Genomic DNA, 27,197 nt, shown 5'->3' on the forward strand with positions numbered 1-27,197 from the left:
GCACTGCATTTTGTTTGCAAGGGTTGCCCTTTTAGCCAATGGTTCCCTGGGAAATATAGACCACAATAAATTTTTCATTTCAATGGGACTTCCTGGTTTAGATAAAGGCTGATGATAAGAAATGCCAGGAGCTAAATAGAGTTGTTTATTCTTATTGCACTTGCATCAAAGGAGTGTTGATGCACAGATGTTTCATCATTTAGTTTGGCAGTCACATCAAAGCTCTCTAGCACAGAATAATGATACATTTAAACTGAAAAAAATAATTGGACCAAAAAGTTGATCAATTAATAAAGTTATGGAACGAATACAATGGTTATTGCTTTACATAGTACAATTAAATACAGTTAACTTCAATAATGCCAATCTTCAATAACTGTCAATCTCTGGCTTGTCCATAAAAAGCCCTCACCTCTCCCAAGACAGTGTTGTGTGAATTTAAGAGCTCACAAAGGAATATGGACATGAACACAGCTCTGTGTCTGCTTCAGATATCAATCCCAATCTATACCCTATTCTCTCATTCCCTATAACTCTCTGCCATGAATCAATTATGGAGACATGTTACACTTTATTCCATAACCGTGAGCATTTTATCAAGGTGGATGGAACTCGTTCCCAGGAGTATACCACTAACAGCTGGTTCGAAATTTCACTCCTCTGTTCCAATACATTATGATAACCAGTGTTTACTGGCAGACTACCTGAATAAACAGCTGTTGGGATGTGACAGTCCTGTCTGCTCCAATAGCAAGTGCGGCTGCCAGCATGTCAACTTCTCAAGTCTCAAAACTGGATAGACATGAGACAGAGAGAGAGAAATAATTTAGAAATGTGCTGGAAAATCGTTGTTTTATCATCACATGTGAGCGGGTAGTCCAAATATTCCCGTAACTTCAACGCTTCTTCCAAAATGTTTGATTAGGTATAATATCTGTCTGTAATCTAGCAGTAGGAACGTGCTGAAAAATGTCAGCATGTTAAATAAATATGAGCAAACACCTGCTGTCTTAGGCGTTTTGCTGCCCCAAAACATGTTTTTTTTGTTATCATATGTTGTGTAGGGCAGGTTTCCCAACCGGCAGGGTGGTTTATTTAGCCCCCCAAGTTCGCTGAGCAAAAAAATTATATATATATATTTATTACGCTGAGTATACCAAACAAGAGGAACATCTTTTGCCCTCAGAACAGCTTCAATTCGTCAGGGTATGGACTCGACAAGGTGTTGAAAGTGTTCCACAGGGATGCTGGCCCACTTTGACTCCAACGCTTCCCACAGTTGTGTCAAGTTGGCTGGATGTCGTTTGGGTGGTGGACCGTTCTTGATACACATGGAAAACTGTTGAGCGTGAAACACCCAGCAGTGTTGCAGTTCTTGACACAAACCAGTGCTCCTGGTACCTACAACCATACCCCGTTCAAAGACACTTAACTCCGTTGTCTTGCCCGTTCCCCCTCTGAATGGCACGCATACACAATCCATGTCTCAATTATCTCAAGGCTTAAAGAAATCCTTCTTTAACCTGTCTCACCCCCTTCATCCGCACTGATTGAAGTGGATTTAACAAGTCACATCAATAGATTGTTGGACATAAAAGACAGTAAAAACACCAGGAAAGTGATTTTAATTTTGGAAATCTGTTCCAAAGTATTCTCATGTTTAGCCTAATAGAGAGTCACTAACATAGACACGTGATGGTATACAAATATAAGCAAGGTTTGAAATGATTCAGTTTTAGTAAAATATTAAGTATGTTTGGACTTCTTGTGGTCAATTTGCAACATACAAATTATTTGTATTTACAGTGCTTTCAGAAAGTATTCACATCGCAAACTTTTTCCACATTTGGTTGTGTTACAGACTGAATTGAAAATGTATTAAATTGAGATTTTGTTGTCACTGGTCTACGCACAATACCCCATAATGTCAAAGTGGAATAATGTTTTTCAAAATATGTACAAATTAATAAAAAATGAAAAGCTAAAATGTCTTGAATCAATTAGTATTCAACCCCTTTGTTATGGTATGCCTAAATGAGTTATGGTGTAAAAATGTGCTTAACAAGTCACGTAATACGTTTTATGCACTCAACCTGTGTGCAATAATAGTGTTTAACATGATTTCGAATGAATACCTCATCTCTGTACCCCACAAATACAATTATCTGTAAGGTCCCTCAGTTGAACAGTGAATTTCAAACACAGATTCAACCACAAAAACAAGGGAGGTTTTCCAGTGCCATGCAAAGAAGGGCACCTATTGGTAGATGGGTAAAATATAAAAAAAGCAGACACTGAATTTGAGCATGGTGAAGTTTTTTTCTTTATTTTTATTTCACCTTTATTGAACCAGGTAGTCTAGTTGAGAACAAGTTCTCATTTACAACTGCGACCTGGCCAAGATAAAGCAAAGCGGTGTGACAAACAAAAACACTGAGTTACACATAAACAAACGTACAGTCAATAACACAATAGAACAATCTATGTACAGTCTGTGCAAATGTAGAAGAGTAGGGATGTAAGGCGATAAATAGGCCATAGAGGCGAAATAATTACAATTTAGCATTAACACTGGAGAAATAGATGTGCAGATGATGATGTGCAAGTAGAGATACAGGGGTGCAAAAGAGCAAGAGGATAAATAACAATATGGGGATGAGGTAGTTGGGTGTGCTATTTACAGATTGGCTATGTTACAGGTACAGTGATCGGTAAGCTGCTCTGACAGCTGATGCTTAAAGTTAGAGAGGGAGATATAACACTCCAGCTTCAGTTATATATGCAATTCGTTCCAGTCATTGGCAGCAGAGAACTGGAAGGAAAGGCGGCCAAAGAAGTGTTGGCTTTGGGATGACCAGTGAAATATACCTGCTGGAGCGCGTGCTACGGGTGGGTGTTGCTATGGTGATCGTGAGCTGAGATAAGGTGGGACTTTACCTAGAAAAGACTTATAGATGACCTGGAGCCAGTAGCCAGTGGGTTTCACAATGAATATGTAGTGAGCGCCAGCCAGCAAGATCATACAGGTCGCAGTGGTGGGTAGTATATGGGGCTTTGGTGACAAAATGGATGGCACTGTGATAGACTACATCCAGTTTGCTGAGTAGAGTGTTGGAGGTTATTTTGTAAATGACATCGCCGAAGTCAAGGATCGGTAGGATAGTCAGTTTTACGAGGGTATGTTTGGCAGCATGTTATTAAACACAAGTCATTAAATACACTTTAGATGGTGTATCAATACACCCAGTCACTACAAAGATACAGGCGTCCTTCCTAACTCAGTTGCCAGAGAGAAAGGAAACAACTCAGAGATTTCACGATAAAGCCAATGTTGACATTTAACAGTCACCAAGTTTAATGGCTGTGAAAGGAGAAAACTGAGGATGGATCAACAGCATTGTAGTTACTCCACAAGACTAACCTAATTGACAGAGTGAAAAGAGGGAAACCTGTACAGAATACAAATATTCCAAAACATGCATCCTGTTTGCAAAAAGGAAATAAATTAATACTGCAAAAAATGTGCCAAAGCAATTAACTTTTGTGCTGAATATGAAGTGTTATGTTTGGGGCAAATCCAAACTAACAAATGACTGAGTACCACTCTCCATATTTTCAAGCATAGTGGTGGCTGCATCATGTTATGGGTACGCTTGTAATCGTGAAGGACTGGGGAGTTTTTCACAGTAAAAAAATGTACAGAATGGAGCTAAGCACAGGCAAAATCCTGGAGGAAAACCTGGTTCAGTTTGCTTTCCACCAGACACTGGGAAACTAATTCACCTTTCAGCAGAACAATAACCTAAAATACAAGGACAAATATACACTGGAGTTGCTTACAAAGAGCACATTGAATGTTCTTTAGTGGCCAAGTTACAGTTTTGACTTAAAATCTACTTTAAAATCTATGGAAAGACCTGAAAATGGTTATCTAACAATGGTCAACAACCAATTTGACAGAGCTTGAAGAATTTCTTCAATAATAACGGGCAAATGTTGAACAATCCAGTTGTGAAGCTCTTAGAGACTTACCCAGAAAGATTCTACAAAGTATGGACTCAGGGGTGTGAATACTTATGTAAATTAGATATTTCTGTATTTCATTTTCAATACATTTGCAAAAAAAACAACAATGTATCACCTTGTCATTATGGGGTATTGTGTGAAGATTGGTGAGAAAAAAATACATTTAATCCATTTTGAATTAAGGCTGTAACACAACGAAATGATGAATAAGTCAAGGGAATGAATACTTTCTTCAGGCGCTGTATGTTTCAGCCAGCCTACCATCCGTGCAAGAAAAAATTGGCCAATACACTTTCAAAAGTGTTTTGCAGTTGTCCTCATAGGGAGGACCCTTTGAAGAACCTCTTTTGGGTTCCATGTAGAACCCTCTGTGTAAAGGGGTCTTAATGGAACACAAAAGGTTTCTACCTGGAAAAAAAGGGGTTCTTCAAAGGGTTTGAAGAATCCTTTTCGTTTCTAGATAGCACCTTTTTCTCGTAGGTGGGAAGTGATTCGGCGTGCGCTGCTCTCCTTCAACCTGATTGTTGTCAGTGAAATATCACAATACAACACCAAAGACAGAAAATAAATAATATGGTTGGGTGGTTAGGAAAATAGTGTTCGATTCTAATTATGGTTGAAGCATAAATTATTTTATTCTAATTAGTTGGTATTTCAGTTAGGCAGAAGCCCAGGTTTAAATTCAGTCACCAAAAACAGTGTGAATTTCACCTTCATGAGGCCGTCTTCATGTGCTGACTCTGTTTGATGCAATGCTACCAGCCTACACGTTTTTGTTAGCTTCAGTGCAGGATTCACATTCTATTTGAAATATTGAGCCAACAACAACATTGTTGAGATTTACATTATGTTTTTCATTGTGGTTTCTACATAGTCAATTAGGCTTCAAATGCCCATTACATTTTTTCAGTTCTATAGTCAATTATAAACTGGGTGGTTCAAGCCCTGAATGCTGATTGGCTGATAGCTGTGGTATATCAGACCGGGTAATTACATTGGCTACCAGTTCATAATAGCAATAAGGCACCTCGGGGGTTTGTGGCATATGGCCAAAATACCACGGCTAAGGGCTGTTCTTTTGCACTACGCATCTCGGAGTGCCTGGACACAGCCCTTAGCTGTGGTATATTGGCCATATTCCACACCCCCTCGTGCCTTATTGCTTAAGTATAGCCTACTTTTTCAGCCAGCTGCCAGCACATGAAACACTCAAGAATCAGATGCAATAACATGACAGTTTTTGCAAGTGCAAACTCTCTCTGTGAGTTTTATTATTGGGCTGATAATTTCTTCCTTCAGGCCAGTAACATTCACCTGTAAAATGACCCTGAATCTTGAACTTGACTTCTGATGGAAGACCACACATATTGTAAGACTTGTGATGGAAGATAGAGGTCGACCGATTATGATTTTTCAACGCCAATACCGATTATTGGAGGGCCAAACAAAAGCCGACACCGATTAATCGGCCGATTTTTTTATTTTTATTTTTTATTTGTAATAATGACAATTACAACAATACTGAATGAACACTTATTTTAACTTAATATAATACATCAATAAAATCAATTTAGCCTCAAATAAATAATGAAACATGTTAAATTTGGTTTAAATAATGCAAAAACAAAGTGTTGGAGAAGAAAGTAAAAGTGCAATATGTGCCATGTAAAAAAGCTAACGTTTAATTTCCTTGCTCAGAACATGAATACATATGAAAGCTGGTGGTTCCTTTTAACATGAGTCTTCAATATTCCCAGGTAAGAAGTTTTAGGTTGTAGTTATTATAGGAAATATAGGACTATTTCTCTCTATACGATTTGTATTTCATATACCTTTGACTATTGGATGTTCTTATAGGCACTTTAGTATTGCCAGTGCAACAGTATAGCTTCCGTCCCTCTCCTCGCTCCTACCTGGGCTTGAACCAGGAACACATCGACAACAGCCACTCTCGAAGCAGCTTTACCCATGCAGAGCAAGGGGAACAACCACTCCAAGTCTCAGAGCGAGTGACGTTTGAAACGCTATTAGCGCGCACCCGGCTAACTAGCTAGCCATTTCACATCGGTTACACCAGCCTCATCTTGGGAGTTGATAGGCTTGAAGTCATAAACTTCGCAATGCATCGTGAAGGGCTGCTGGCAAAACGAACGAAAGTGCTGTTTTGAATGAATGCTTACGAGCCGGCTGCTGCCTACCATTGCTCAGTCAGACTGCTCTATCAAATCATAGACTTAATTATAACATAATAACACACAGAAATACGAGCCTTAGGTCATTAATATGGTCGAATCCGGAAACTATCATCTCGAAAACAAAACGTTTTTCCTGTCAGTGAAATACGGAACCGTTCCGTATTTTATCTAACGGGTGGCATCCCTAAGTCTAAATATTCCTGTTACATTGCCCAACCTTCAATGTTACGTCATAATTACGTAAAATTCTGGCAAATTAGTTCGCAACGAGCGAGGCGGCCCAAACTGTTGCATATACCCTGACTCTGCGTGCAACGAACGCTAGAGATGTGACATAATTTCATGTTAGCAGGCAATATTAACTAAATATGCAGGTTTAAAAATATATACTTGTTTATTGAGTTTAAAGAAAGGCATTGATGTTTATGGTTAGGTACATTGGTGCAACGACAGTGCTTTTTTCGCAAATGCGCTTGTTAAATCATCACCTGTTTGGCGAAGTAGGCTATGATTCAATGATAAATTAACAGGCACCGCATCGATTATATACAATGCAGGACACGTTAGATAAACTAGTAATATCATCAACCATGTGTAGTTAACTAGTGATTATGTTAAGATTGATAGTTTTTTATAAGATAAGTGTAATGCTAGCTAGCAACTTACCTTGGCTTCTTGCTGCCCTCGCGTAACAGGCTCCTCGTGAAGTGCAATGTAAGGCAGGTGGTTAGAGCGTTGGACTAGTAACCGGAAGGTTGCAAAAACGAATCCCGAATCCCCCCTGAACAAGGCAGTTAACCCCCGTTCCTAGGCCGTCATTGAAAATAAGAATGTGTTCTTAATCTGACTTGCCTAGTTAAATGAAGGTGTAAAAAAAAATAATAATAATAATTGGGCAAATCGGTGGCCAAAAATACCGATTACCGATTGTTATGAAAACTTGAAATCGGACCTAATTAATCGGCCATTCCGATTAATCGGTCGACCTCTAATGGAAGACCACACATATAGTAAGACTTGTGATGGAAGACCACACATATTGTAAGACTTGTGATGGAAGACCACACATATAGTAAGACTTGTGATGGAAGACCACACATATAGTAAGACTTGTGATGTAAGACCACACATATAGTAAGACTTGTGATGGAAGACCACACATATTGAAAGACTTGTGATGGAAGACCACACATATTGTAAGACTTGTGATGGAAGACCACACATACAGTAAGACATGTGATGGAAGACCACACATACAGTAAGACTTGCCATGTTATATATGGTTCTTGTCATCATCCTGAGAAATCCCACCCTGGAGATTCTGCAATGCAAGTGTGAATTAATGCTGGACAGCTTTTTTAATATTGCTGTTTGGTTGTTGTCCACTCCAGGGGAGCTGTACATCGGTGGCGTGGGGAAGAGCATGTACAACAGTTTGCCCAAGCTGATCGCATCCCGGGACGGGTACCAGGGCTGCCTGGCCTCAGTGGACCTCAACGGGAAACTACCAGACCTGATCGCAGACGCCCTCCACAGGATGGGCCAGGTGGAGCGAGGCTGCGACGGTGAGTTAATGCTCGCACACAGAGGTGTCATAGGGTGCACAAGGGCACATACCCCCCTCACGTTGGCTTTAGCCAGCCAGCTAGAGAGGTTCCCAATCTCTCGACCTCATTACTAGCTACCAAGCCATTTCAGCGTATTAATCATGTTAGAGTAGCTTGTCTAACTTTCTTAGCTGGCATGCCTGCTGCCAAGGTTGGTAGAAAACTTTAGAAAAGCAAACAATAACTAAATGTACTGAATAAGACTCACATTCCTATCAATCTTTTACCCAGACTTTAGCAGAGATGCAGAGAAGCATTTTAGTTTCTTTAAAAAAAGAACCATCAATCAGGAGGATACAGACGACTCAAGAAGTATGTTTAGATATGTAGAAAAATACTTGGTGTTAGTGTAATCTGGCACTTTGTGATAATATCATGATATTTGTGTATACATTTTGATGCCATGATATGTGCCTGTATTGATGATGTGTGTTACGATCCCATGTACGGTGTTGTAATGTGGATGTAATATTCTCGGTGTGTTAGTGCAGTATATTCAGAATGACACTCTCATTAAAATGACAAATGAACAGATAAGGAGGTATGCTTAGATAACCTACGCAGAAAAATAGACATTTGTTTTTACATCAAATTATGCATGATGATTATGGCTCTAGATTGCAGGTGTTTGAAAAAGTCCAAATTCTCCGACCTCCATGCCCACGATCTTTACTAGGTATCCTCCTTTCCCTTTCCCTTTATACCCCTGCTAAGATAATGGGTGCACACACACACACACACACACACACACACACACACACACACACACACACACACACACACACACACACACACACACACACACACACACACTTGGCATTCACCCAGGCAGCCTCATCAGTCTTTAACATCCCATCTGTTTACTTCCCAGTCTTATCATATACAGGAGCTTCTGAAGTTGGACTCCTGCAGTAACTCATAGCTCCTTCTTCGGCAGTAATAGCCAGAATACACAGTTAGACCCCACCCTAAGACTCGGTGCCCAGAGCATTCTTTACAGTCTCCTCTCCACTGTATATCCAGTCTATTGCACCATAAAACCTACGGGAGGTATCTCTGCCTCTAATGTTATTGTCGGCAGCTAATCTTAACCACCCTGCAGCGCTCACTGTAGCATAGACTCATCAATCCTCCGTTTGGAAGGGGCTCAGCTTTTTGGCAGCGGGACGCTGGACCGGGTGACGTCACCAGTGTTTTGGCGGCTCTCTGGTGGCTAGTTAATTGTGTTTGTGACTCCTGCAGGCTGTAACGGTAGCGGTGTTCATACTGTCTGTGGCGTGTGGCGTCAAGAGAGCTCCACTGATTTCCCAGAGGTCCCGACACCGCTTGGTGTCTAAATGCAAACACAGCCACCTCTGACAGCCAGCCTGGCTTATTACCTGCCTAAAGTTATACGGTGCAATTACGTCCTTCTTAACAGAGATCAAAAATTGCATTAGGCTATCACATCTACTCCCCTGAATTCTCAAATGGCTGGTAGAAAGAGGTAATCAGTGATTGAAAAAGTACCTAATTGTCATACTTGAGTAAAAGTAAATACCTTAATAGAAAATGATTCAAGTAAATATGAAAGTCACTCAGTAAAATACTACCTGAGTAAAAATCGAAAAGTATTCGTTTTTTTAAATACAGTATACTTAAGTATCCAAAGTAAATGGAATTGCTAAAATATAGTTAAGTATCAAAAGTTAAAGTATAAATAATTTCAAAATCCTTAAATTAAGCAAACCAGACGCCACAGTTTTCTTGTTTTTTTAATTGACGGATAGCCAGGGGCACACTCCAACACTCAGACATCATTTACAAACTAATCATTTGTGTTTAGTGATTCCAGTAGATCAGAGGCATTAGGGATGACCAGGGATGTTCCCTTAGTAAGTGTGTGAATTGGACCATGTTCCTGTCCTGCTAAGCATTCAAAATGTAACAAATAGTTTTGGGTGTCAAGGAAAATGTATGGAGTAAAAAGTATATTATTTGCTTTAGGAACGTAACAAAGTAAAAGTAAAAGTTTTCAAAATATAAATAGTAAAATAAAGTACAGATATCCTAAAAGTACTGCTTAAAGATATTTTTCCTTAAGTACTTTTCCCCACTGGAGGTAACGATATGTTCCATAGCATCATCAACTACTCTTCTAACGGAAACACTCCCAGAGCCTGGTATTAAAAATCAATAGAAAGTTGAAATCTAATAGAAGCCAATGAAAATTACTACTCATAGTGAAGCCTTGTGGCAGACTGGGTTGTTCTTCCATTGTCATGGCAAACATCTAGGGCTATGGCACGACAATAAGACAACACATTTCAAAGGAGTTGGAAAAAGCACACACAGATCCCCAACTGGACTATACTGTATGTCATGTACATTCTAACAGTAGTCAGCCCCTCTGAGCTGTATGTCGGCAGGGGTAACTTGTTCTCCTGTAGCTGCCTGACTTCACTGATCCCTTCCTACAACAGCGGGAGCAGAGAGCTGCAGTCTATGGCAGAACGACTCTTCACTCTGTGTTCCTAACTATGCTGAGTTGCTGACTCACATCTGGGATTTGGGAGGCAGACAGAGGTGGAAGAGATGGAGGGCAAAAGGGAGGGAGGAGGGAGGAAGGGAGAGAGGAGGGAGGGAGAAATGGAGAGGCATGGAGACAGAGGGAAACGGAAAGAGACAGGGAGGGAGGGAGGGAGGGAGGGAGGGAGGGAGGGAGGGAGGGAGGGAGGGAGGGAGGGAGGGAGGGAGGGAGGGAGGGAGGGAGGGAGGGAGGGAGAATGTGGAAGTGGAAGAAAGGGGAGTTGGGGGTACCCAGATGTCTCATTCTCTCTCCAGCTGTTAGCTCCAGGTACAGTAGTCATGTCAGTGTTAAGGTGGGTTACACAACAAGATTGTTATTGCCCTAGCAGCTAATATGCTGCTCAGTCATCTAGCTCCTTTAATAAAACAGAGCTACAGCTTTTAACAGAAGGGGGTACACTACATGACCAAAAGTATGTGGACGTCGAACATCTCATTCCAAAATCATGGGCATTAATATGGAGTTGGCCCCCTCTTTGCTGCTATAACACCTTCCACTCTTCTGGGAAGGCTTCCTACTAGATGTTGGAACATTGCTTTGGGTACTTGCTTCCATTCAGCCACAAGAGCATTAGTGAGGTCGGGCACTGATGTTGGGCAATTAGGCCTGGCTCACAGTCGGCGTTCCAATTCATCCCTAAGGTGTTTGAAAGGGGTTGAGGCCAGTCAAGTTCTTCCACACCAATCTCGACAAACCATTTCTGTGTGGACCTTGCTTTTTGCATGAGGGCATTGTCATGCTGAAACAGGAAAGGGCCTTCTCCAAACTGTTGTCACAATGTTGGAAGCACAGAATTGTCTAGAATGTCATTGTATGTTTTAGCGCTAAGATTTCCCTTCACTGAAACTAAGGGGCCTTACAGTTGGCATTATGTACTGGGGCAGGTAACGTTCTCCTGGCATCCGACAAACTCAGATTCATTTGTCAGACTGCCAGATGGTAAAGTGGGATCACTCCAGAGAACGCATTTCCACTGCTCCAGAGTCCAATGGCGGCGAGCTTTACACCACTCCAGCCGACACTTAACATTGAATGATGATCTTAGGCTTGTGTGCGGCTGCTCGGCCATGGAAACACATTTCATGAAGCTACCAACCAACAGTTCCTGTGCTGACCTTCCAGAGGCAGTTTGGAACGTGGTAGTGAGTGTTGCAAACGAGGACAGGCGATTTTTAGCACTCGGCGGTCCCGTTCTGTGAGCTTATGTGGCCTACCACTTTGCGTCTGAGCCATTGTTTCTTCTAAACATTTCCATTTCAAAATAACAGCCCTTACAGTTGATCAGGGCAGCTCTAGCAGGGAAGAAGTTTGACAAACTGACTTGTTGGAAAGGTAGCATCCTATGACGGTGCCACGTTCAAAGTCACTGAGCTCTTCAGTGAGGTTTTTCTACTGCCAATGTTTGTCTGTAGAGATTGCATGGCTGTGTGCTCAATTTTATTTACCTGTCAGCAACGGGTGTGGCTGAAATTGCCTAATCCATGAATTTGAAGGGGTGTCCAGAAACGTTTGTCCGTACAGTGCATTCGGAAAGTATTCAGACCCCTTGAATTTTTCCACATTTGTTATGTTCCAGCCTTATTAAAAAATGTAGTAAATAAAAAATGTTCCTCATCCATCTACACAGGATACCCCATAATGACAATGCTAAAACAGGTTATCACAGGAATACCTTATTTACATAAGTATTCAGACCCTTTGCTATGAGACTCGAATTTGAGCTCAGGATCATCTGGTTTTCATTGATCATCATTGAGATGTTTCTACAACCTGATTGGAGTCCACCTGTAGTAAATTCAATTGATAGGACATGATTTGGAAAGGCACACACCTGTCTATATACGGTCCCACAGATGTCAGAGGAAAAACCAATCCATGAGGTTGAAGGAATTGTCCATAGACCTCTAAGAAAGGATTGTGTCGAGGCACAGATCTGGGGAAGGGTACCAAAAAATTTCTGCAGCATTGAAGGTCCCCAAGAACACAGTGGCCTGCATCCTTCTTCAATGGAAGAAGTTTGGAACCACCAAGACTCTTCCTAGAGCTGGCTGCCCGGACGAACTGAGCAATCGGGGGAGAAGGGCTTTGAGTGACCCAGCCAGAGCCCGGACTTGAATCCGATCGAACATCTCTGGAGAGACCTGATAATAGCTGTGCTGCGACGCTCTGGTACCCTTCCCCAGATCTGTGCCTTGACACAATCCTTTCTTGGAGGTCTATGGACAATTCCTTCAACCTCATGGATTGGTTTTTGCTCTGACATGCACTGCCAACTGTGGGACCTTATATAGACAGGTGTGTGCCTTTCCAAATCATGTCCTATCAATTGAATTTACCACAGGTGGACTCCAATCAGGTTGTAGAAACATCTCAATGATGATCAATGGAAACCAGATGATCCTGAGCTCAGAGCTTGAGAGGATCTGCAGAGAAGAATGGGAGAATCTCACACCAAATACAAGGCATCTCAATGACAAGTTTACAACTTCTTACTCAAAAGATTCTAAACTAAATTCTAAACTATACACCATGGTTGTTGTTGTTGCAGCAGCTGATCAATAGTGTGTAACACTGTGATAATATTGTGATTGACTTCAATAATAATTCTAGCAAAATGTTTCATTAGAGACTCTAGGGTTCTTGTATTAAGATCTGATTGATGGAGTAATCAAAGCAGAGGGCAATTAAAATATGAAGTGATAAAATGACGACATCTTATTTAAAGTGGCCATTTTGGAATAACATTGAGGAAATAACTGGTGCTCTTATGAATTTCAAAGTTTTGGTTTAATTGGTCTGCTCCTAAAACGTGTAAATAGTAACATGTTTTGTTTATCTTTTGAAATAAATTACTGTGCATGCTTTGTAAGTGTATTTGAATAATTGATTTTATAATAAGTTAGTTCTCCCTAAATTGTCTGTCACTTTTCTGTCAACAATATTAAGCTTCTTTTAATTGATCATCTTAAATAACTTATTTTTAGAGCACCGGCCATTGAACCAAAAAAGTATAATCTAAGTCTGGTTTATGATTTAATTAAAAACATATTTGCCTTTTGAATAATAAATTAAGCTTTCATTACTTGTTTTTTTTAAATCACATACCAAATGCAAGTGACATGGAAGGTCTACCTGTTAATTATCCAGCTATGGTTTTCTATGGGTCATTGGTAATCTGAAGCATCAGCAGGTATTAATGGGTTTAATAACAGAGGCACAGTTGTTTTGAATACCTCCTGGCTAACATTCAATTCACTTATCACTCTAATGTGCTCGGAACTCCGCTGAGAAATTACAATAGTTGCTTTTTCTAATTGGAGAATTTTAATGAGCACAGCCATCCATGTCATTGTTAAGTAAGTCCCCTTTCTCTTTCAACTCGGTTCGACCCAAACCTTCCCCACTCTTTCAACATTAAAATCAACTAATATGACTCCCAGTTAAATGACTGGAATTCAGGTTTAAATACAGAATAAATATTAAATTCAGCTTTAAGACTTTTTGACCAACCTTGATTAAATCAGTATGGACCAAATAACCCGTGTTATGGATATGATTACAGTTAGTCCCCTCTATTCTCATATTGACATAAAAAGGTCTTTATGTAATTACAGTTGACGTTTTAGTATCAGACGCTCTTTTCCAGAGTGACATACATTACATGTATTGAACCTGTTCCCCTTTGAGTACACTACAGAGGATTACAGTTTGCCCACATTGACAAAAAGCAGTATAGATGTATATATTGACACCTTCAAATCAAATCAAAGTTTATTTGTCATGTGCGACGAATACAACAGGTGTAGACTTTACAGTGAAATGCTTACTTACAGGCTTTAACCAACAGTGCAATTTTTAAGTAAAAAAAAGATATTAGGTGAACAATAGATAAGTAAAGTTAAAAAAAGAACAGTAGCGAGGCTATATACAGGCACCGGTTAGTCGGGCTGATTGAGGTAGTATGTACTGTACATGTAGGTATGGTTAAGGTGACTATGCGTTTATGATAAACAGAGAGTAGCAGTAGCGTAAAAAAGGGGTTGGCGGGTGGTGGGTGGCGGGACACAATGCAGATAGTCCGGGTAGCCAATGTGCGGGGGCACCGGTTAGTCGGGCTAATTGAAGTAGTATGTACATAAATGTATAGTTAAAGTGACTATGCATGTAAGATAAACAGAGAGTAGCAGCAGCGTAAAAGAGTGGTTGGGAGGGCACACAAAGCAAATAGTCCGGGTAGCCCTTTGATTACCTGTTCAGGAGTCTTATGGCTTTAAAGTAAAAACTGTTGAGAAGCCTTTTGGTCCTAGACTTGGCGCTCCGGTACCGCTTGCCATGCGGTAGTAGAGAGGTCAGTCTATGACTGGGGTGGCTGGGGTCTTTGACAATCTTTAGGACCTTCCTCTGACACCGCCTGGTGTAGAGGTCCTGGATGGCAGGCAGCTTAGGCCCAGTGATGTACTGGGCCGTATGCACTACCCTCTGTAGTGCCTTGCGGACGGAGGCCAAGCAGTTGCCGTACCAGGCAGTGATGCAACCAGTCAGGATGCTCTTAATGTTGCAGCTGTAGAACCTTTTGAGGATCTGATCCTCAACACTGGAGCCCCTCAGGGGTGCGTGCTCAGTCCCCTCCTGTACTCCCTGTTCACCCACGACTGCTTGGCCAGGCAAGACTCCAACACCATCATTAAGTTTGCAGACGACACAACAGTGTTAGGCTTGATCACCGACAATGATGAGACAGAATAACGATTGTGCCAGAATAACAACCTATCCCTCAACGTAACCAAGGCTAAGGAGATTAATGTGGACTACAGGAAAAGGAGGACCGAGCGTGCCCCCATTCTCATCGACGGGGCTGTAATGGTTGTGTGTTGCTACCTACCCTCACCACCTGGGGGTGGCCCGTCAGGAAGTCCAGGATCCAGTTGCAGAGGGAGGTGTTTAGTCCCAGGATCCTTAGCTTAGTGATGAGCTTTGAGGGTACTATGGTGTTGAACGCTGAGCTGTAGTCAATGAAAGGGCAGTGTGGAGTGCAATAGAGATTGCATCATCTGTGGATCTGTTTGGGCGGTATGCAAATTGGAGTGGGTCTAGAGTTTCTGGGATTATGGTGTTGATGTGAGCCATTACCAGCCTTTGAAAGCACTTCATGGCTACGGAAGTGAGTTCTACGGGTCTGTAGTCATTTAGGCAGGTTGCCCTTCTTGGGCACAGGGACTATGGTGGTCTGCTTGAAACATGTTGGTATTACAGACTCAATCAGGGACATGTTGAAAATGTCAGTGAAGACACCTGCCAGTTGGTCAGCAAATGCCCGGAGCACATGTCTTGGCAATCCGTCTGGCCCCGCGGCCTTGTGAATGTTGACCTGTTTAAAGGTCTTACTCTTGTTGGTTATGGAGAGTGTGATCACACAGTTGTCCGGAACAGCTGATGCTCTCATGCATGCCTCAGTGTTGCTTGCCTCGAATCGAGCATAGAAGTGATTTACCTCGTCTGGTAGGCTCGTGTCACTGGACAGCTCGTGGCTGTGCTTCCCTTTGTAGTCTGTAATTGTTTGCAAGCCCTGCCACACAAGACGAGTGTCGGAGCCGATGTAGTACGATTCAATATTGGCTCTGTATTGACGCTTTGCTTGTTTGATGGTTCGTCGGAGGGCATAGCAGGATTTCTTATGAAATCATGCTATGGTTAGAGTCCCACACATTGAAAGCGGCAGCTCTACCCTTTAGCTCAGTGCGACTGTTGCCTGAGCCTTAGGATTTATGAAAGCCTTAGGATTTATGATTACAGTTATTTTCCAATGTCCTCACATACATTGACATACAAAAAAATGTGTGTGAGTGTTGTGTGTTGTACAATGACCTTGTTCTCCATCCAATCCCCCCAGGACCTAGCACCACCTGTACGGAGGACTCCTGCTACAATCAGGGGGTGTGTCTCCAGCTGTGGGAGGGCTTCTCCTGCGACTGCACCATGACGTCCTATGGAGGCTCCTTCTGTAGCGACCGTGAGTACAACATCGCCGTGCTGGGTTGTGTGAAGGTTGTGTATGTTATGTGAAGGTTGTGTGTAGGTTGTGTAAAGGTTGTGTAAAGGTTGTGTATGTTGTGTATGTTTTGTGAAGGTTGTGTATGTTGTGTGAATGTTGTGTGAAGGTTGTGGGAAGGTTGTGTGTAGGTTGTGTGTGTTGTGTTGTGTAGAGCAGACTGGTTGTATTTAAGCAATAAGCCCCTAGGGGGTGTGGTATATGGCCAATATACCATGGCTAAGGGCTGTTCTTTGGCACAACGCAACATGGAACTACCCAGTTTATAAATGGGTATAGACTACTTTCAGTTGCAGGTAATATACAGTATGTCGTGTTTGGTTTGAAGTATCTTTTGGGTCTGTGTTTGATAGATCTCTGGCGCCTCCCTAGTGGACACATTAAGATATGAACGCTTGTTAGTATGAGAGGCTCATTTGGATTGAGTTAGCATTCTATCCATATCCCCCACAGGCTACATTCATCTAGAACACAGCCAGAGGGATAAGGTCCAAGGTTCATAGAGCAGTGGGTTTACTTTGTTAGCTTATTAAGGAGTTAAACTCAGATCCATATTGACCTCCTCTTATCTTGCCTGTGATGAGTTTGAGGGTAGAATAATTGGAGGAGAGGGGAAGAGAGGCACGCCGATGCCTATGCTCTCCTAGCTCAGCGAAGTATCAGTGGGGCTATTAGTGAGTTTAAAATCCAGATTTATTTTTAAAGATTGGAGAGATTGGTGTTTGTGGCGCTGAGCTCGGCTGAAATGCCCAGAAGCGGTCAACGAGGCTGGTGTGTGTGTGTGTGTGTGTGTGTGTGTGTGTGTGTGTGTGTGTGTGTGTGTGTGTGTGTGTGTGTGTGTGTGTGTGTGTGTGTGTGTGTGTGTGTGGATAGAGAGAGAGAGAGAGAGAGAGAGAGAGAGAGAGAGAGAGAGAGAGAGAGCAATCCCTCCAGCAGCCAGCCCCAAAGTCTCTACACATTTACCAACAACCATAATATCTCCTGGAGATCAAGCTTGTTCTATAGCAATTGCTACCACCTGACGTAGCACCCAGTAAAACCAATGTTTCATACCAACTACAAAGTCTATTTGCCATCCGCCTAACCAAGAGAATATCGATATTGACATTATCTTGTCTAATGGTATCCTCTATAGTGTAGAGCTAAAATGACCTAACCGGTGACTGAAGAGTGAGGACTAACACTGAGGGAGTCATTTATTTCTGATTAAACCAGTTCTACTGACTGTCTAATGGCAGAGTTCCACAAATCAGCGGCTTCCAACAGAGACGCAGCACACCAAGTCACTGGACCTCTGCGCCTAGCTAATAGGCCCCTATCCCTTTGGTTTGCTGACCATTGCTTTTGCTGTTGCGGAACATTCTCAAAAATAATCAGCCACAATTAGGATAACTTTTGAAGGGAAAAGCAGGTTTTATTTTTCTTAACATTTCATTTTGAGACGTATAAGTATAATGTCTGATAGGTCTTTTTCAGGTCGGCTCAGACACATTCATATACTATAATATATATTAAACTGAGTTCTATTGGCTGCTGGCTAGGTCTCACTTCTCTTCTCTCCTCCGACTATATACTTTCTGCATGGTTGTGCTGTGTGCTGCTGTTGTATTCCTGTCTGTTTCCTCCATAGCGTTCTAAAAAGCCGAAGAGACTTCCTTTACCGCCGTCTTTGAGAAGAGACAAAAACCTCTCCTTTACCGTTCTTTCACTGGAATACATTTGTTCTCAGTGACATTCAAGTTAATATTCTGTCTTGTTATCTGATTTGAAGACTTCTATCCTTCAGCTTTCTTGGCTTGTGTAACATTGATTTGAAGACGTAATGTGTCACTTTTCAAGGAATTTTGCTTTCTCCACCAATGCAAGGTAGGACTGTGTACGAGTGGAGCCACTGACGTTCTCCACCTCTTTGTGCCTATGCATACCATTGTGAATATGAAAATAGTGACAGTTTAGAAGTGTAGTGTAACTGCTTTGAACCAGTGTGAGGTTTACAATGTACTCTCAATAGTTCATGATTCTTCTCCTGCATTCGCCCTAGGCTATAAAGTTGCTAAACTTCATGTATGTGTTCTCGAATGACTTCCCAGCCATTGGTTTGAAAAGAAAAGCATTTTCACTGATAACATGTGTTATGCTTTAGAAAAGAGCAGGTGTTGAGCATTTGAATAACTTTCAAGGTTCCCTTATATTTAAGCTGCCTTTATATTCAATTTGCCTTTATATTTAAGGTGCCTTTATATTCAATTTGCCTTTATGTTTAAGGTGCCTTTATATTTAAGGTGCCTTTATATTCAATTTGCCTTAATGTTTAAGGTGCCTTTATATTCAATTTGCCTTAATGTTTAAGGTGCCTTTATATTTAAGGTGCCTTTATATTCAATTTGCCTTTATGTTTAAGGTGCCTTTATATTTAAGGTGCCTTTATATTCAATTTGCCTTTATGTTTAAGGTGCCTTTATATTTAAGGTGCCTTTATATTCAATTTGCCTTAATGTTTAAGGTGACTTTATATTTAAGGTGCCTTTATATTCAATTTGCCTTTATGTTTAAGGTGCCTTTATATTCAATTTGCCTTTATGTTTAAGGTGCCTTTATGTTTAAGGTGCCTTTATATTCAATTTGCCTTTATGTTTAAGGTGCCTTTATATTTACTTTAAACAAGCATGCGTACACACACACACACACACACACACACACACACACACACACACACACACACACACACACACACACACACACACACACACACACACACACACACACACACACAAATCCTTTGCTCAAACAGTGTGGTACTATATATTTGGTCTCTTGCTCTGCCACTGGAGTGTGTTTAGTATTCTGCAGTGCAGCGTACACGCGTGTTATGTATTGTGTGTGTGTGTGTGTGTGTGTGTGTGTGTGTTTGGATCCTGATGGAGTGTTTTTGAGGGGCATAATGTGCCACCCTGGGGCGTGCTCTGTCTCCCTGTATCCATCCCATTCATCTCATCTGAGAGAACGGACCTGTCTGATCTGAAGGCATCTAGGTTGAAATGTCATAAGCACAGCTACACATGTGACTGCAGTCTTGATCACATACACAGTCAGAGATGAGCAATTATGTTATCTGCCCCTCCCACACAGTGACATACAGGCAAACACTCACTCACACACCGCGACCCCTCACTGCTCACCCTTCACACACACCCACCCGCACACGCATCCACCCACCACCCCTAAAAAGAGATATAATTTTCCTCAAAGAAGCTTAAAAATGGAAGGATTTCAGGCCTTTTTTAAATTCCAGTCTTAAATTAACATATTGATTCTCCCTGGCCTGCTCTTTGTGGTCCTCTGTCCAGGCCCCCTTGTTGGCTGTAAAGAGGAGCGAGGCCTTGGAACTGTGGGAGCCTGTGTGTGTGTGTGTGTGTGTGTGTGTGTGTGTGTGTGTGTGTGTGTGTGTGTGTGTGTGTGTGTGTGTGTGCGTGCGTGCGTGTGTGTATGTGTGCGTCACTTCCACCCTGCGTGTTTTATCGCTATAGCCAGATGGCCACAAAGGAGATGAGCCTCGCTCACATGAAAGGGGTGAGCAAGACACAGAAAAACACACAGACATGTTTTGGTTGGTAGAGACCGATAAACAGCTAGATATATCCAGGTGTTTCCGACTCCTTACTTTGGGCAGGAGAGGCTTCTTTTCTAAAGTATCTTTACATTTCAAGAGTGCACTCAATTATAATCCTACGCTAGCCTGGATGTCAAATTATGAACACAGATGAGGCATATGAATTTACTACAAAACTGCCGGGAGAGACTGTTGTTGTCGGCTATTTATCACACAATATTTGACAGTGATGTTTATGATAATATTTCCCACAAACCACTAAATTACCACAGAAACAAGACGCCTGGACAAAAACACGGCTAGACATTTCCTCATTAATCCAATCATCTTTATTGCATGATAAGCTCTGCGGAGGCTGGAGTCGTCACTGGCATGGGAATGTGTCACATTCTATCTGAAGGTAAGTCTTTGAAGATTCACACACTTTTGTTCCCTGGTGGACATAACATGGTGTGACGTGTGGAGGCTGTGGGCGATAAATGGGAAGTGCCCAGGTTAGCTGTTCTAAGGGCTGTTCTGACGCCTGTTGTTGAGGCCCAAGTCTTCCGGCAGTTCTTCTAACGGATAGGAGATATTTTCAGTGCTTTGGTCACACACTTCTCCTAACATTAGGCATTCTCCTCACAGACTCAGATTTTACTTTTACACTCTACGTGCTCTGCTCGTTTGAGTCTGACTACATAGTTACTCTGTGTTGGGGTTAAGACAGCTGGGAAAGGATTTTTGGCAGTTATATTTGAATAAATGGCAACAGATAGAGAACTCACTTACAATCCAGACTGGAGACCCCTGCTCTGTCTCTCTCATGTTTTCCTCTTGTATCTGCATGATTTATGAGAGCTTCCTCATAACAGGAACAATGGAGGACCATTGGAGACTTCAGAGAGAAGAATTGATTGACAGCTATCTGTCGGACGTTGAACCAAAGATAGAGAACCACCTGTTTACTTCTCTTCATCCATTTGTCGAAAATAAATGTTTTTCCACCAGTTTTCCTAGTGTTCTGTCCTATGAACTCAACTGAGAATGAAAGAAAGGCAATCCAAAGAGAATATTTGGAGACATGTCCTTTGGAGAGGCTCTCTGTTTTGTTGTGTGGAGTGGTATTGTTGCCAGTGACCCACTCTGTGACGGGTTCACTATGTTGAGCTGGAAAGGCTGACGCAGGTGGACGTCTGATACCTCTGTTGGATGAGTGTGTGGGAAGGAGAGAAACAAAGGCAACTGGGTATCACACACGTACATACACATTCTGTGTGCAAGTCTTTGTTATTCCGAGCCAGTGTCAGGTGCACTGGTCCATTTTTCTGCATAGTGTATAAATGGAGCACTTGGTATTCTACAGTATTCATCAGTAACTAAGTCAGAATGCACAGCTGTGGAAGTGCATGCAATGTGTTTCTTAGGTTTCAGCGTTCTGTGCGCATGGGTGTGCGTGTGTGTGTGTGTGTGTGTGTGTGTGTGTGTGTGCGGTTGTGCGTGTGTGTGCATGTCTACGCCACATCGTGCTAACCTGATGCTGCATCTGTTCATGTCGTCCTTCACATGTTTTTCTCCATGGTTCTCAGAGGGTGCACGCTGCGTTTGTAAGGAATGACACGTCCGGCCTTGTTAGTCACTGGGGTTAAGGGGATCCCTTTGTTTTGCAGCTGCCCAAGGATTTGATTGCTCCTTTTACTGTTCTATTCAGGGAAAGTCTCAACAGAGAATACTCTGTGTGTGTGTGTCTTCAGTTGCTTGGTGCGTTGTTCGAATAAAGACGGCTGTTGGTGCTTCGTGCCATCTAATACATAGGGCGTGCTTGTCAGTCAGCAACACAGCAGTTCTCAGGCACACTCTTCTCTCCTCCGTCTCTCTCTCCTCCATCTCTCCCTCCCTCCTTCTCTCCTCCATCTCTCCCTCTCTCCCTCCCTCCCTCCTCCCTCCCTCCCTCCCTCCCTCCCTCTCTCCCTCCTTCTCTCTCTCTTCCATCTCTCTCCCTCCCTCCCTCCCTCCCTCCCCTATCACCTCCATCTTTCCCTCCCTCCTCTCTCTCCTCCATCTCTTCCCCCCTCCCTTTCGCTCTCCTCCATATCTCCCTCCCTCCTTTTCTCTCTCCTCCATATCTCCCTCCCTCCTCTCTCTCCTCCATCTCTCCCTCTCTCCTTTTCCCTCCCTCCTCTATCTCCTCCATCTTTCCCTCCCTCCTCTCTCTCCTCCATCTCTCCTCCCCTCCCTCCCTCCCTCCCTCCCTCCCTCCCTCCCTCCCTCCCTCCCTCCCTCCCTCCCTCCCTCCTCCCTCCCTCCCTCCCTCCCTCCCCCTCCCTCCCTCCCTCCTCTCTCCTCCATCTCTCCTCTCTCTCTCTCCTCCATCTCCTCCCTCCCTCCTTCTCTCTCCCTCCATCTCTCCCTCCCTCTCTCTCTCCCTCCATCCTCCCTCCCTCCCCTATCTCCTCCATCTTTCCCTCCCTCCTCTCTCTCCTCCATCTCTCCCCCCCCTCCCTTTCGCTCTCCTCCATATCTCCCTCCCTCCTTTTCTCTCTCCTCCATATCTCCCTCCCTCCTCTCTCTCCTCCATCTCTCCCTCTCTCCTTTTCCCTCCCTCCTCTATCTCCTCCATCTTTCCCTCCCTCCTCTCTCTCCTCCATCTCTCCTCCCCTCCCTTTCTCTCTCCTCCAGCTCTCTCTCCCTCCTTTTCTCTCTCCTCCATATCTCCCTCCATCCCTCCTCCATCTCTCCCTCCCTCCTCTCTCTCTCCTCCACCTCCCTCCCTCCCTCCCTCCCTCCTTCTCTCTCATCCATCTCTCTCTCCCTCCATGAGTCACTCTTTCTTTCCTCAGTGATTTTCTTCTTCTTCTTCTTCTTCATGGTATCATCAAAGACAGTATGTAGATAGCTAAAACTGCTTCTCCAATAGAAATCCCAGATCACACTTGTAGGCAATGTCGTGGCGACATTGGCTATCTAAGCTCACATGTCATCGGGTCTAACGGTCGCCTCGCACTGAACTGCGTTGTTTTTGACAAAAATGAAAAGGTGTCATTTTGTCACTTTCATGAGGTTGGAGTAAAAACAAGTTAAACTCCTTAAGACATGGGCTCCAATCTAGGTTGTGCCTTTAGATTTCGAGAAAATTAACAACTAAGGAAGAATTTTTCACTTCTCTAATTGACATCTTAAACCGCGGTCTGGTCTGCTTGGTCTGTTTCGCAAGCGTTCCCAGAAGCTTTGCGATGTTTAGAAACCCAAAGGCGTATTATCATCATGGTATTTTCATGGTAAGCCTGCTGTTGCAGAAGATTATTAGGGAGAGTGGAGTCGTGATCTAGTTTACACTGCAGTAAGTGTATAGGCCCAGAGTCAGTCCTGTCAATCAGTCAGTCAATCCATGTTCTAGCTAGGCTAATATTGTAGGCTTTATGGTCTATAGGAAAAAGATTGGTAGTACCAGCCCTTTAACAGCCATAACTCTCACCAACCAGCAGCTGCAGCATCATTCTCTCTAACTCTCAGCAGTCTTGATCAGAGCTGATTATTGAGATGCATGTAGCATCACGCCTCGCTGACAGGAATCGTTGACTGATCATCACTGGGTCTCAGCCCCCCCTACCAAACTGGGACGTCTCTGAAAGTGGCCAATCTGCTCCTGAGAAGACTGAAATAGAGATTCATTTGAGGGGTCAGATGTCTCTTCTCTCTGTAATTTGAAAGTCGAGCCTGAACCTTTGCAGCCGTACTCTGTTCAACACAACTTTAACATGGAGAACACAGCCTGGAAACTCTGGCACCAGAGCATATAACGAGAGAATAGTCTTGCCTGTGTCCATCTTACCCTTGAAAAACACCAAAGTAAACGCTGAAGACATTAGTAGACAGGGTCGTGAGACACAGTGTACAGAAAGCAGAAAAAAACGGCCCCCCAGAACCCCTGATCCGATAAAGAAAATAAACCCTCCTCACCAGATCTACACCACTGCTTGACGAACATCTCATTCCAAAATAATGGGCATTAATATGGAGTTGGTCCCCCCTTTGCTGCTATAACAGCCTCCACTCTTTTGGGAAGGCTTTCCACTAGATGTTGGAACATTGCTGCAGGGACTTGCTTCCATTCAGCTACAAGAGCATTAGGGTGGCAGGTAGCCTAGTGGTTAGAGCGTTTGGCCAGTAACCGAAAGATTGTTATATCGAATCCCCAAGCTGACAAGGTAAAACTCTGTTGTTCTTCCCCTGAACAAGGCAGTTAACCCACTGTTCCTAGGCCGTCAATGTAAATAAGAATTTGTTCTTTACTGACTTGCCTACTTAAATAAAGGTTAAATTAAAAAAATTGTGAGGTTGGGCACTGATGTTGGGCGATTAGGCCTGACTCGCAGTCGGCATTCCAATTCATCCAAAAGGTGTTGTATGGGGTTGAGGTCAGGGCTCTGTGCAGGCCAGTCAAGTTCGTCCACACCAATCTCGACAAACCATTTCTGTATGGACCTCGCTCTGTGGACGGGGGAATTGTCATGCGGAAACAGGAAAGGGCCTGTTAATATTGTTGCCACAAAGTATAACTGTTGCCACAAAGTTGGAAGCACAGAATTGTCTAGAATGTCATTGTATACTGTAGTGTTAATATTTCCCTTCACTGGAACTAAGGGGTCTAGCCCAAACCACGAAAAACAGCCCAGACCATTATTCCTCCTCCACCAAAATGTACAGTTGGTAGTATGCATTGGGGCAGGTAGCGTTGTCCTGGCATCCGCCAAGCCCAGATGTGTCTGTCGGACTGCCAGATGGTGAACCATTTCCACTGCTCCAGAGTCCAATGGAGGCGAGCTTTACACCATTCCAGCCGACTCTTGGCATTGTTTGTGGTGATCTTAGGCTTGTGTGCGTCTGCTCGGCCATAGAAACCCATTTCATGAAGCTCCCAAAAAACAGTTATTTTGCTGATGTTGCTTCCTGAGGCATTTTGGAACTCAATAGTGAGTGTTGCAACTGAGGACAGACAATTTTTACGTGGTATGGTCTTCAGCACTCGCCAGTCCTGTTCTGTGAGCTTGTATGGCCCACACTTTGCAGCTGAGCCATTGTTGTTCCTAGACGTTTCCACTTCACAATAACAGCACTTTGACTTGGCAGCTCTAGCAGGGCAGAAATTTTATGAACTGACTTGTTGGAAAGGTGGCATCCTATGATGGTGCCACGTTGAATGTCACTGAGGTCTTCAGTAAGGCCATTCTACTGCTGATGTCTGTCTATGGAGATTGCATGGCTGTGTGCTCGATTTTATACACCTGTCAGAAACGGGTGTGGCTGAAATAGCCGAATCCACTAATTTGAAGGGGTGTCCACATACTTTTGTATATATAGTGTACCTGAAGGGACCTTAGAAGAATGTCACTCTCTCTCTCCTCTCTCTCTCTCTCTCTCTCCTGTTCCCCTCATCATCTCATTGTTAGTGTTGTTTATATTCCCTCCGCCGTCGCTCACATCTTTTCTGCTGCATTCGTAAGACGGGGCCCTGGGAGAGACGGCACCCGCCCGAGCAATTAACGAGTGGCTCGTTAGGCGAGAAATGCAGTGTGAACCGCTCGTAACCGCGTGGCTGTAGTTCACACAGGACCGTAAATACAACTAATGCAGCTCCTTTACTGGGTGAAAATCCTCTGGAACAAGAAAAAAAAAATACAAAGAAGGGGATCACTATCTGCTCCGTCCCAGACACCAGGGGACTGGAGGGATGAAAGGGGGAAAGTAGAGGCGGAGAGACAGTGGAATGATGTTGGAGCATATGGTAGAGAGCCAACTCTGGCCTCCCAAAGAGAGAGGGAAGGAAAACCTTGTTGGACTGGCGGCTGTATTTTGTGGTTCTCAGGAGATGGTGGCAGGGGAATGGGATGTCATCACTTGAGGAGTCCCAGTGATATGCATTTAGAAGGGGTGTTCAAATAACATAACTGTGGAAAGAATATCTTGATCATCGTACAGACAAGGCATTCAATCTTATTTTCCACATGTAACAATTGTGTTCTGAATGTATTTGACTGGAATCAATCTCTGCTGTACATTCCATTTCATCATCACAACCTACAGCGTGGCATTCAGACCAACCTTTTCCATCCCCCTGTATTGGCCTACTTCATTGGTCGGAGTCGATTTCCTCTCTTAGAACCTGAGATATCAATAAAACGCTAGATTGCTCTGTCGCCATTTGGAGACATTTGTATTTGTCCGCGAGGCAGTTTACCTGAGGTGTGGTTTTGGTAGGTTAGCGTAGCTAGCATCTGGCCAATTGTGTCCTCAGGGTGAACAACTGAACTACGCTCGACTCCAATCAAAAGAGACTGTATGGCTTTGTGGCAGAACGGAATGCTGGCGTTTTCTAGGTCGTCATAGCGTAATTACTAAACTGATTGCTTCTTCACCGTAACACATATTAAAGGGCAATTAATGCCGGAGGTAATTGCTTCGAGACCCACTCCCTCCACTTGCTAGCGTTATCAAAGGCCTAGCGTCTCAGTGCACAGTGAAGAGGAGTTGAAGGGAGGGGAGAGGGAGACGGGTGAAAGAGAACAACGGGAAAGCAATTATTTATCGGAGCACTTGGATCACATGTGTTATATTAGTCAATTGTGTTTGTTGACGGTTTGTAAATCACAGCTTCAAACGTCTGATTAGTTAGAGTGCCTTGATCTGACTGGCTGTTGCGACACGTTGTCTGAATACACACGGGCACACACACACACACACACACACACACACACACACACACACAACCTGCACATAAACACACAGACATACACACAGTCCGTTAGGTGGCTCAGGATGGGGTAGCCTTTTTCATCATGCGTTTTTCGCTTTAAGTTCTACCTGAGCATTAGATGGGGAATCACTTATTGTTAAAGTCCTAGTCATTTCAACCACTCAAGGCTTCTCAGTTCTTCAATTCACAGCATTTGAGAGTTTGTCCTGATTCAAAGTTGCTTGCCACTGCATTATAACAAATACAAAATAATATGGTTTATCACACTTGCATCTGTACAGAAAACAGATTTTTCTCTGCTGTGATAGGAATCAGAGAAATACCCTCTCTGATCAACTCTTACAACCAAAATGACAAACATTGCTGTTGATGTGTTCAGTTTTCTTTAGGGGAGTGGGCTCAAGGTAG

General features: G+C 43.1%; 1 protein-coding gene across 7 annotated transcripts in view; it reads left to right on the plus strand.

Moving 5' to 3' along the window:
* LOC106608688 (neurexin-2) overlaps window positions 1-27,197 on the plus strand; it is a 1,106,898-nt gene that overhangs the window by 634,484 nt on the left and 445,217 nt on the right. For all 7 annotated transcript variants that reach the window (XM_045721575.1, XM_045721576.1, XM_045721574.1 and 4 more), the window contains 2 exons: window positions 7,613-7,786; window positions 16,288-16,407. In XM_045721575.1, the coding sequence (XP_045577531.1) occupies window positions 7,613-7,786; window positions 16,288-16,407 (294 nt within the window). The remainder of the gene's footprint in view (window positions 1-7,612; window positions 7,787-16,287; window positions 16,408-27,197) is intronic.

The sequence above is a fragment of the Salmo salar genome, chromosome ssa07 (genome assembly GCF_905237065.1).
Source record: "Salmo salar chromosome ssa07, Ssal_v3.1, whole genome shotgun sequence".
In the NCBI taxonomy this organism is placed as follows: domain Eukaryota; kingdom Metazoa; phylum Chordata; class Actinopteri; order Salmoniformes; family Salmonidae; genus Salmo; species Salmo salar.